This window comes from Halichoeres trimaculatus, unplaced genomic scaffold, assembly GCF_033239565.1.
Source record: "Halichoeres trimaculatus isolate MK-OKI-2021-1 unplaced genomic scaffold, fHalTri1.1 fHalTri1_scaffold_5, whole genome shotgun sequence".
In the NCBI taxonomy this organism is placed as follows: Eukaryota; Metazoa; Chordata; class Actinopteri; order Labriformes; family Labridae; genus Halichoeres; species Halichoeres trimaculatus.
The window spans coordinates 1,261,377-1,273,537 of NW_027437183.1; the positions used below are offsets into that span (position 1 = coordinate 1,261,377).

At 37.9% G+C, this 12,161-nt stretch overlaps 2 protein-coding genes across 2 annotated transcripts; both read right to left on the bottom strand.

Annotated features, from left to right (window-relative positions):
- Positions 1-231: 231 nt before the first annotated feature.
- On the bottom strand, positions 232-4,408 carry LOC141790003 (butyrophilin subfamily 1 member A1-like). The gene is made up of 5 exons (XM_074669628.1): positions 4,105-4,408; positions 1,757-1,780; positions 894-1,232; positions 492-770; positions 232-389 (listed from the first exon to the last, which is right to left on the bottom strand). Exons 1-5 carry the CDS (start codon positions 4,406-4,408, stop codon positions 232-234), a joined length of 1,104 nt encoding a protein of 367 aa, XP_074525729.1.
- Positions 4,409-4,485: 77 nt separating this feature from the next.
- LOC141790004 (butyrophilin subfamily 2 member A1-like) lies at positions 4,486-9,211 on the bottom strand. The gene is made up of 6 exons (XM_074669629.1): positions 9,124-9,211; positions 8,682-9,020; positions 6,113-6,409; positions 5,917-6,054; positions 5,540-5,613; positions 4,486-4,563 (listed from the first exon to the last, which is right to left on the bottom strand). Exons 1-6 carry the CDS (start codon positions 9,209-9,211, stop codon positions 4,486-4,488), a joined length of 1,014 nt encoding a protein of 337 aa, XP_074525730.1.
- Between the last annotated feature and the right edge of the window lie 2,950 nt (positions 9,212-12,161).

Here is a 12,161-nt window from a genome sequence, read left to right on the forward strand (position 1 = left end):
TCCACATTTTTCTCCTCTTTTCTCTCTCTTCTACCAGTAGTTCTCTTTTTTCTGCTCCTTTATTCTCAATATGAAACTCTGTTGAATCCCTCTCAGGTATCTTTTCTTTTGGCTGTTCAGTCCTGTCCTCGTGCTCCTTTCTGTTTTCTGTAGGAACGGAGGAAAACATGAGGAATAAATTCAAAACATCTTCAGGAGTCTGAGAAAGTGTTGAAAGTTTTCACTGACATCTTAAGAAGAGAATGACGACTTACTGAGTCTGTTCTGTCTCCATTTCCACACAGCAAAGATGGCTACAGGAACCAGAACCAGAACCAGAGCAGCACAGACAGAGATGGTAACAACAGGAGGACCAGGAGGATCATGGGTAGGGCTGGGATTGGACGGTGCTGTAAGGAAGTGATTTTAAATTAGTAAAACACAGAAAGATGATGGTGTTTCCTCTTGTCTCCGTGTCCTGTGGCTCTCAGAGATCACTCAGACTGGTTTACCTGTGACATGGATCAGTATGTCCCTGCTGTGGTTGATGTCCCTCTGTGTGACTCTACAGGTGAAGGTGTTCCTGTGTCTCCTCTCCACAGTCAGTCTGCTGCTGACAGTGTAGAGACCATCAGGACCTCTGAGCGTCTCAGTGAGAGCAGAGGAGAGAAGGTTTCCCTCAGCGTCCAACCAAAACATCTCTGGCTCTGGATACCAGCCTTTAGACTCACACTGCAACACCACTCCATCACTGCTTTGGCTCACCTGGACAACAGGTGACGACACAGCACCTGGAGGACAGGAGATTAGGAAAGAAACACAGTTTTGTAAACAGGAAGTCACACCAGGGTGTAAAACAATCAATTCATATCTAAGACTCTATTCACAATTAATCTTAAAACGTTCAGACTCACCAACGAGGAGCTGAACAGTCACAGCTCTAAGCAATGAAGGAATGAAACATCTGTAAGCTCCTCCATCTTGGAGTTTGACTTTGGAGAGTTTCAGTGAAACGTTCCCGTGTCCCAGTTCTTCTGGAAACATCCGTGATCTTTCTGTGAACCATCTGTTTTTCTTTGGCTCCAATTCTTCTCCATTACGTTGCACTAGGATGTATCTGGGGTCCAGGTCCGGTCTGGCCCACTCTACAGTCAGATCAAAAGCATCAGAGGACGGGTTCAGGTGACACGGCAGAATGACATCATCACCAACCAACGCCACTATGGGCTGAGACGAACCAATCAGCTCCTGACCTGAGAACAGACAGACCACTGGTTGATCAAAATACCAACGTATGCAGATGACACACTGTTTTACACTGTTTTTATCTTAAATTAGAGAAACTTCACCTCTACATGACAGAATCAGGATGAGGAAGAAAACCAGGTCAGTGAAGGCACCACGCTGAAGACTGAGGGACCGTCTGACAATCACACCAAACATCCTGGATCAGAAAAACAGTCACACTAAATAAACTGTAACCAGGCAGGGTTTAATGACGCTTGTAGATTAAATATTAACAGATCCTCCATTGTCCTCATCCTGACTCTCTTTAAATGAGTTCATACTTCTAATTGGGACTGTTATTAATATGTAATATGTGTAAAAAAAAAACTGTGTTAATATGATAAAATAACAGATCGAAGAAAGGAAAAATCTATTCAGCATAATTTCAGGAAATAAACTGGTGCAGATATTCAAAGGTTTGTGGTTTGAGCAGGGATCTGTTAAATATGTACAGTCTCTTAAAAAAACAAAAACAAAGAGAGGATCTTACCTGTCTGAAAGCGCAGCACCTTCTCTTTTTGAAGTCAAGGGAAAAAGAAAGAGACAACACAAATAAAGGTGTGTCTCTGTATCAACAGCATGATCATATCACGAGACAAAGCTGCAGGTGTTCATGAAACCACTCAGACACAGAAACACAGGATACACTACAAATCACATAATATAATAATATTCATAATATTCATAAAAATATTCATAATAATAATAATAATAATAATAATAATAATAATAATAATAATAATAATAATAACTATAATAATGATAATAATTATAATAATAACTATGACAACGATAATAATAATAATAATAATAACAACAATAATAATAATAATAATAATAATAATAATAATAATAATAATAATAATGACAATAATGATAAAAATGATAATAATAACAAGTATAATAATAAAAATAATCACAATCATAATCATAATAGTTTGAAACATGTTGCATGTTCAATTATGAAAATTATTAAATAAACTCATGAACAGTTCTCTAAACAACCCTTTCCTTCTAGAGGGTGAATTCACCTGAATAAATGATTAGGAAGCTTTAATGCTGATTATCCTTCCCTCTGTTATGAAACTGTACTTTTACATTTAAAGGTGCTTTATAAATTGAAGTATTTATATGTTGTTTTTTAGATTTGTCTCTTTATTTGACCAGGTTTAAATGTTTAGATTACCTCACTTTGAAACATTTATTGTTGAAACATTATCACCTCTGTGTGTCTTTAGCGCCGTGTTTAGTTTCACTTTCATCAAAAATCAATGGACTGAAAACTTTGATTAAACAAAGACTTTCACCAACTTTTACCAAAGTTTCTGATAAACTGTGATTAAAACTGTTCAGTGAGGCGACACAGGCTCAGTATGATTAGTTACTCTGGTTATGTGATTTGTGTTCCTGAGATGATCTGAACAGGTCTGAGATTATTAGATTATTAGATTATTTGAAAGTAAATACAGGCTTCAGTCTAAAGAGTAAAAACATTAAAGGTTCATTGAACATCTTTTCCTACCTGCCGTGAAGAAACATGGAGGACGTTTACAGCTCAGAGGAGAGAAAACAGACGATCAGAGTCACCATGAGAAACCAGACCAGGACTCTGATTGGTCGTTAGTTTCATCAAAGACAGAAAAATACTTTCAACACACAAACACACACTGAAACTAGTCTTACCTGTTGGATTGGCAAAATCTGATAAGAAGAGATAAAGTATGTCCTCACCTGAAGAAAAAGGTGTGTTCATGTTTCACCCCATTGTCTGTTAAGAAGAGTTATCTGCACATAGATTTACATGTGGGCACTTCTCTCAGAGGATCCTGATTTGTAAAGGGAACATTGGGCACGAACAATCTCATAAATCTGAATCGTTCTGTGCACACGCCATTCCTGGGTTTTTGGTGCCCGTACATTTTCAGTAAGGACTTCACACACTTAAAAAAAAAAAAAAAAAACAGAGACCAGGTGTGTTCAGTCTGTAGGTACAGGTTAAATAGGGACATGAAAACCTTCCTACCAGCAGGGGGCAGAGTGGTGCAGACTAACAGATCAGGTGAAGAGTAGAGTGAACATGAGATGATGAAGAAGACTGTTACACTTCAACCACACAAAACACAAATACAAAAAGTAAATCTATTGTTAATTTATTATGATATTTAAACATATTTTAAATTAATTTATCAAAGAATGAAGAACAGGGTCATTCAGGAATATTTATTAAAGCTTTGTTTATTATTTGTTCATAAAGAGAAATAAAATGTTCCCTCACCGTCACACACACATACACAAATCATTCATCATCTAAACATCGCCTGAAATGTGTGGAGAAAATATGACAGAAAATGTTAAAACATGATGTTGAAGTTAGACTACAGTGTCTCTGAAAGGTCAAACTACAGGAAATGAGCTGAGTCGATGTGAAAAAACAAAAACCAAGACCTGAACCTGCTCTGAAAAATAATAAAGGACAAAAGTTTCAGAAGGAGAGAAACATGACGAACAGAACACGGGATCAGATTTATCTTAACGTGTCTCCTCCTCAACTTCCTCCTTCAACAACTTCTTCACCAGGTTTACCTTCTCCCTTTTCACCTCCTCTTTCTGTAGCTTCATCTCCACCTCCTCCTGGACTTCCTCCTTCACGTCTTCCTTTTGCCCATTCTGTAGCTCCCCCTTGACCTCCTCCTTGACCTCCTCCTTCACTCACTTCTTTACCTCCAAGTTCAAAACCTACTCCTTCACCTTTTACTTCTTTACTACCTCTTTCACCTCCTCCTTCTCCTTTGTCTGTACCTCCTCCTTGAGTTACTCCTTCACCTCACCCCTCTGTACCTCCCTGATCACCTCCTCCTTGAGTTACTCCTTCACCTCCTCTCTCTGAGCTTTCTTTATCACCTCCCCCTTGAGTTTCTCCTTCACCTTCTTTCTCTGTACCTCCCTGATCACCTCCTCCTTGAATTACTCCTTTACCTCCTCCCTCTGCACCTCCCTGATCACCTCCTCCTCGAGTTACACCTTCACCTCCTCCCTCTGTACCTCCCTGATCACCTCCTCCTTGAATTACTCTTTTACCTCCACCCTCTGCACCTCCTTGATCACCTTTCCCTTGATTTCCTCCTTCACCTCCTTCATCCATACCTCCTTTATCAACTCCTCCTTGAATTACTCCTTTACCTCCTCCCTCTGCATCTCCTTGATCACCTCCTCCTTGAGTTACTCCTTCACCTCCTCCCTCTGCACCTCCTTGTTCACCTTTCCCTTGATTGCCTTCTTCACCTCCTTCACCCGTACCTCCTTTATCACGTCCCCCTTTAGTTACTCTGTCACCTCCTCCCTCTGTACCTCCCTGATCACCTCCTCCTTGAGTTCCTCCTTCACCTCCTCCCTCTGTTACTCCTTTATCACCTACCCCTTGATTTCCTCTTTCAATTCCTTCATCTGCTCCTCCTTTATCACCTCCTCCTTGAATTACTCCTTCACCTCCTCCCTCTGTTACTCCTTGATCACCTCTTCCTTGAGTTACTCCTTCACCTACTCCCTCTGTACCTTGTTTATCACCTCCTCCTTGAGTTTCTCCTTCACCTCCTCTCTCTAAGCTTTCTCTTTTACCTCCCCCTTGGGTTCCTCCTTCAACTCCTCCCTCTGTGACTCCTTTATCACCTCCCCCTTGAGTTTCTCCTTCACCTTTTTCCTCTGTACCTTGTTTATCACCTCCTCCTTGAGTTACTCCTTCACCTTTTTCCTCTGTACCTTGTTTATCACCTCCTCCTTGAGTTTCTCCTTCACCTCCTCCCCCAGTACCTTCTTTATCACCTCCCTCTTGACCTTTACTTTCTTCTTCACTTACTTTCTCACCTCCAAGTTTTAAACCTTCTACTTCACGTCCTCCTTCACCTCCTCCTTCTGTAACTACATCTTGACCTCCTTCTTGACCTCCACCTTCACTTTCTCTCTTCCCTCCTTCTTGGCTGGCTGCTCTCTCCTCTTTCTCTTTCTCCTTATCCAGTCTCTGATGTGTTTCTCCTTCCTCCTTCCCCTCCTGACCACTGAGGAGGTTTGGGGCTGGTTCTTTTTGTTCCTTTGTAAATGAAACCGAAACTTTAGGACGTCCTGAATTATCTTCAGAGAGTTCCTCTGTCATCCTTTGTTTAGCTCCATCAGGTCTTCCTTGTCCCTGAACCTCTTCCTGTTTTATGTTTGTTCGTCTGTTTTCTTCATCCTCTTCTCTCCCGGCTATGAGTGGTTTTCTTTCTCCTTGTCCTCTAACCTCTGCTGAATCCCTCTCAGGCGTCTTTTCTTCTACACACTGTTTGGTCTTGTCCTTGTGGTCCTTCCTGTTTTCTGTGACGGTAAAGAAACAAAAAGAACTGTTAAATTATGTCAAAAGAAAATCTTATATCTAAGCCTTGAAAAACTCTCACTTTTAAAAGTCAAACTTCAGTTTATAAAAAAAAAAAACAATACAGGATCAGTGAAACAGCATCAAAGTAAAGATGGAAAGAGGTTCAGCACTCAGTGAGAGTCAGCTGGAAAAATCCTCTGAACTAAAGAAGCAAGAAGCAAAACCAGGTCTGGATGGACCAGATCTTTAGACAAATATTTGTCCTGAACATTAACACATTATTCTGACAGAGTCTGACTTACTGAGTCTGTTCTGTCTCCATTTCCACACAGCAAAGATGACTGCAGGAACCAGAACCAGAACAGCACAGACCAACAAAGCGCTGATACCATGAGAGCGAGAAGAAGAGCTGGGATTGGTTGATGCCACCGAGGTATGATCTGAAACAGGAAAAGAAACGTTTTATATATCTTTATGGTTTATTAATTTTATCTTTACCTTCAGGCTCCTGTTTACCTGTCAGAGTGGTGTTGTCCTCTGTGCTGTGGTTGATGTCCCTCTGTGTGACTCTACAGGTGAAGGTGTTCCTGTGTCTCCTCTCCACAGTCAGTCTGCTGCTGACAGTGTAGAGACCATCAGGACCTCTGAGCGTCTCAGTGAGAGCAGAGGAGAGAAGGTTTCCCTCAGCGTCCAACCAAAACATCTCTGGCTCTGGATACCAGCCTTTAGACTCACACTGCAACACCACTCCATCACTGCTTTGGCTCACCTGGACAACAGGTGACGACACAGCACCTGGAGGACACGAAATCAGGAAAGAAACACAGCTTAATGACAGGGTTGAACTAGAAAATTTCCACGGAAATCATGAGAGGGGCTCTGGCAGTGGGCTTTTTGCATTCATGACATAGTACAGAAACATAGATGTCACCAGACCTTGTTTTGGACTGACGTTGGGAAACACTTCTTAACGTTTCCTATTTCCGATTCAACAGGTGTCAAATTACCTCATGCACAGTCAAGCCTACTTCGCGCGCACACTTTCATATCTTTACTACTCTAGCCCCAAAACAGTTTGTCACAAATATACACCTACACGTCATGAGACATGTGGGAGAGTGGCTGGTTGCAAAGCCGTAACCCCCAATAAGTATATGAGAATAAATTATGACTATCCATAAATCTAGTTGCAGATATCTACAATTTCATTCTGGCTAGTCACAATTCCAAATGGAGAGATCTTCAACCCCCTTCCATTAAAGATATCTATAACAGCATTTATAGATATCTTTAATCACAGTTTGACTAGTCAAAATGCTGTTAAAGATATCTTGAACTGGAATTACGCAGAGTCAGAATGAAATTGTAGATATTTACAACTAGATTTATGGATAATTTAGTTGCAGATATCTATAATCAAGTTACAGATATCTTTAAATTTATTGCCGTTAGAGATATCTCAAATTCGAGATATCGTAAACTTTTATTTTGACGAGTCAAAATGTAATTAGAGATATCTTGAAACAGAGTTTGGACGAGGCAAATTGATGTTGCAGATATCTGTAATGATGACAAAAGTTATGACAGGTAAAGGAGGAGGGGCTTGTTGCAGTGAACGTAGCTCTTGTTCCCCACAAAGTCCCTGATAATAAATTTGTTCTATTTCATGGCATTTTCTAAATATCTTGTCGATGACCACAATCTCCATTTCTTCTGCTAAGAAAACTGTTATAATGCATTATAATACATTTCTGAAAGTCGAAATCACATTTAAGATATCTTTAACTGTAATTCTGGATAGTCAAAACTGAATTAGAGAAATCTGCAAGTGACATTTAGGATGCATGACGAGGTGAAGGGCAGCTTTCAGGGAGTCATTGCAGATATCTGTAACTCAGTTTGACTAGTGGAAACTGAGTTACAGATATCTCTAACTGTCATTGTGACTAGTCAAAATTCAATTTTGACTAGTCACAATAATGTTGTTGATATCTAAAAAGTTAATTCCAGAGAGTCAAATGTAGCTTGCCATACACATGTGTTTCTCTGTCCCTCAGTGACCTCATCAGTCAGTATACACAGCTGTGTGGTTACCATGGTGATAGTGATGTCACAATGACTGTGATGTATCAGTGGAACTTTGGAACTCCTTTGTGTCCACTGATCTAAAGCTGGAGTATTAGGTTGGACATAGGTCCGAACAACCTGCTTTTATGCTGAAACCCTAAAGGCTAGGAGAAAAAGGATAACATCGTGAGAATCTGGAGACTCTGATGAACAAAATGAAGTGCTTTCCAAGTCTGTCTGATCAGAAATGAGAGCAGGAGAGCGATCTACAAATGTGGTTAGGAATGAAGCTGAAGAGAAAAATAGGTCAGATTTTAACATTACTCCAGATTAGAGAAAAATTTGGGTTTCTCTCATACTGGGGCATTTTTCGGCAAAACAATACTTTTTTGGGGGTAAAATACTCCCTTTTTTAAAGCAGGAGATGTCAGGGAACGTTTTAATGTATTTTTTATTTTTCTACAGTGAAGATTTTGGAAGTTATGACAATTTGTTCGAGAAAAGTGCAACCTATCATCAGCAGCCTCTCTCACTCTAGCTGAAGTAGTTCCGCACTCTAGGAGCTGAGGTTTCAGGTCAAAAACTGAAAAGTTTATGTTGCTTAAACAGTGAAATCTCAAAAACTGTAGAAGATATCTAAAAGTAAAGTCATACCCCAACAGCCGGTGCCTGGAAGTGGAAGTATGCATCTCAAAGTTAGTGAAAATTTTAAGACAAGAGTCCCAGGTTCCCATTCATTCCTTATGAGAGATTTTTCGCCATTTTTTGCAAATACCTCAGCCAAAGATTGGTGTAATCACGAAAAAAGTCACAGCACACTATTCCCCGCCAAACCGCACGTTTTGATGTATAATTTGAGGGAGTTTTCTAAAAGACCTAGGAGGAGAAGCGAGCAAAAGTTTTGTCTGGAAGATGAAGAGGTTGAAAAAAGCAACAAACGGAAGAACCCTGTGGCTTCGAAGCTCGAGCCCCTTATAAATCTTAAAATGTTCAAACTCACCAACGAGGAGCTGAACAGTCACATCTTTTGACAATGAAGGAATGAAACATCTGTAAGCTCCTCCATCAGAGAGTTCGACTTTGGAGAGTTTCACTGAAACGTTCCCGTGTCTCAGTTCTTCTGGAAACATCTGTGTTCTTCCTCTGAATGATGGATGTTTCTTTGGCTCTAATTCTTTACCGTTACGCCACACAAAGACGTGTTTTGTGTCCGGGTCAGACTTTGACCACTCTACGGTCAAATCAAAAGCATCAGAGGACGGGTTCAGGTGACACGGCAGAATGACATCATCACCAACCAACGCCACTATGGGCTGAGACGAACCAATCAGCTCCTGACCTGAGAACAGACAGACCACTGGTTAAAATCAAACTATTAATGTGCTGACGACACACTGTTTTAGACCTGTTTGGATCTTGAATTCTAGAAACTTCACCTCTACATGAGATAATCAGGAGGAGGAAGAAAACCAGGTCAGTGAAGGCACCACGCTGAAGGCTGAGGGACCGTCTGACAATCACACCAAACATCCTGGATAAGAAAAAGTCAGAGTGGGCTTTCATATAAGATAAAGCAGACCCAGAGCTCCCTCTGCTGGTCTCTGAGCCACATTTCATCTTTCATTCAGATAATCAGGTTTGTAGTTTTATTACATTTGTGGATCAAATATTAACACGTCCTTTGTCTTTCCTTTCACTGCTTTCTCTGAACCACTTCAGAAACTTTTATTTTAATTGCAAAAACAGAAAAAAGAAAGAAACTCCAAATGTTGAATTTATCACCCTTTACACAGCATCCTTCAGGAATATAGATCGTTGATATTTTAAGGAAGTTGCTGACAGAGGAAATGTTTACTCAGGATACAGACTTCAGATATAAAAAAGGATTAAAATGCATTAAAAAACAACATTCGATTATAAAACAGTAAAACAAGACGTTTGTTCTGGAAAAGATCTTTTAGGAAGTTTGACCCAGTTTCACTTTTCAGTATCACAGAAACACAGATTATGTTGATCTCATTTTTATGTTTTAAACTAAAGAGCGACATTAATTGAGTTGTTTCTAGTCTGACTTATTAAAGTTAAAACCATCTCTTACAGAACAGATGAAAACAGATCTTACCTGATCGACGGTTATTTCAGCTCACAGCGGCAGCGTCCAAAGTCCAGCGTAGAAATAAAAGTGCAGTAAAGGTGTTATCTTTCCGTCAGACTGGAACTGACTGAAACTGATCAGGATGCTGCAGGTTTATCTGGTTCAACATGAGCTTAATGTAAAAATACAGAATACATCACAACAACATGTTACTGCATAAATACTGAATCAAAAAAAATAAAAAATCATCTGTTTTTACTCTCTGTGTTAGATACTGTATCAGCTGCATAACAGCACAAAAAGCTGTTAAAGAAAAACACCAGGGGGAGCTGTAAGAGTGTTTATGAGAAAAAGTCAAATCCTGGATGTTCAGACTGGAGATGGGCGATTCTGGGAATTTTGGTATCGATCCAATACCAAATAAATACAGGGCCAGTATCACCGATACTTTATAATATCTGAGGTTGATGTATCATCAAACTGCTGATCCTGTCATAATAAACATTTATGTTCAGAAACAATAGAACAGTACCAAAACAAATTTTCCCCAAAACATTTTGTGTGGAAATCTTCTCTTAAGAAAATAAAGTTCAAAAAGTTATCACTTTAAGGGTAAAATCTTTTTGAGGTACAGAGTTAAAGACTAGAATAAAATTAGATAAATAAAAGTTCTCCCATTTTTGCACTCATTAGAATAAAAATAAAGTACAAAGAATTATCACACTAAAACTAATCTTATAAAAATGTCAAACTTCTTCTTTTTTTATTGAAATAATACAAAATTTAAGGAATATTTTCCCCCTTCAGTGCACCTCTGATTCTTCTAAATAAACTAAGTGAAACATTTTCACTTGAAAAGAGATTAAAACAAAATAGTTTTTGAGGTAGAGAGTTAAGAAACTAAAATACAAAAGTAAAATAAAATTTTGAGTCAGTGCATGCACGAGAAAAATTAAACTAGCATATCCATCTTTTTACACTGGTATGATTCGATATCAATACCAACGTTGGTATCCATATTATCGATATTTGGATCGACTGAGCATGTGCAGATTTTCAAACCTGAATCTAGAAACTGATCAAACACTCTGCTCTAGAAATAGCTCCAGATCTGCAATAAATCTTTATCAGATCATCACATAAAGATCCCTCAAATAGTTAATGACACGTGTGAGGAGGTGGGCCTTAAACACTGAGGAATTTATTGAGCTGTAAATCATGAAAAGATACTACAGGGGGCAGCAGAGGGACAGAATGAAGACTGTGTATGAAAAAGGATCCGAAAGCAAAATTCCCATTTAAAGGTGTGTTAAGTAACTGATCTGATGGTTGATGGAACTTTTGAGCGATACGTCAAAGTCTCAAAAAGTTTCTTGATAGTTAAAACTTTTTATTTTAAAGCTCTTTCTGACTTTTTCACCTGGATTACTCATGCAGCTTCTTCAACAGTCAGTCAGAGAAAAGTTTCCTCTGCAGCTCCATGTCTAGTTTCACAGCTTCAGTACTGATGCAGTCCTCTAGGGGGCCCCAGACTTCCACGTTTAGCTGCTCACCTGTTCACCTGCATCCATGTCTTTATGAGGTCATAATGTTTCTGATGGAAGTCCTCATTCAGGAGCACAAAATTACCTTTTGACTGTCAGGATATTACATATATTATGGTAATCTGCTGAATCTGGCCAAAAGGAGATAAAATTCAGTCAGAATACACACTGAAGTTTTTAAAGTTAAAGTTGCCTTTGCACAATCATGTTTTAATTTTTGTTTTGCAAATAAGTCAGTTCTTTGACATCCTTTCAGTGCCCTATTTTGATTTTAATTTTTTAAATTTGATTATTTTTTAAAATTTTATTTTAACTTAAATATGTATTTTTTTTATTTAACTTAACTTTTTATTCTTTTCTGTAAAATAATATTTATTATTATTATTATTATTATTATTATTATTATTATTATTATTATTGTTATTATTATTATTATTATTATTATTATTATTATTATTATTATTATTATTATTATTATCATTGTCATTTATGCACAGTTCTTTGACATCCTTTCAGTGTACTATTGAATTTTTTGTTTTTTATTTTTATTTTTTTAATTTAATTTGAACTTTAATTTGTATATTTTTTTCATTTAACTTAAATTTTTATTATTTTCTGTAAAAAATATTTATTATTATTATTATTATTATTATTATTATTATTATTATTATTATTTTTATTATAATTGTTATTATCATTATTATTATCATTATTATTATTATTGTTATCATTTATAGACAGTTCTTTGACATCCTTTCAGTGCACTTTTTATTTTTTTAATTTTATTACTCTTTTATTTTATTTTAACTTAAATATGTACATTTTTTTCATTTAACTTAAC

Excerpts from the sequence above, each read along its gene's own strand:
- LOC141790004 (XM_074669629.1), bottom strand. The coding sequence starts at position 9,211 with ATGTTTGGTGTGATTGTCAGACGGTCCCTCAGCCTTCAGCGTGGTGCC. Across the intron at positions 6,410-8,681 it reads GACTGTTCAGCTCCTCGTTG|GTGCTGTGTCGTCACCTGTT; the intron begins GTGAGTTTGAAC and ends CGTGTCCTCCAG. Across the intron at positions 4,564-5,539 it reads CTGAGAGGGATTCAGCAGAG|GTACGGGTGAAGGAGGTGAA; the intron begins GTTAGAGGACAA and ends GTGATAAAGGAG.
- LOC141790003 (XM_074669628.1), bottom strand. The coding sequence starts at position 4,408 with ATGGATGAAGGAGGTGAAGGAGGAAATCAAGGGAAAGGTGATCAAGGA. Across the intron at positions 771-893 it reads GACTGTTCAGCTCCTCGTTG|GTGCTGTGTCGTCACCTGTT; the intron begins GTGAGTCTGAAC and ends CCTGTCCTCCAG. Across the intron at positions 390-491 it reads CATACTGATCCATGTCACAG|CACCGTCCAATCCCAGCCCT; the intron begins GTAAACCAGTCT and ends ACTTCCTTACAG.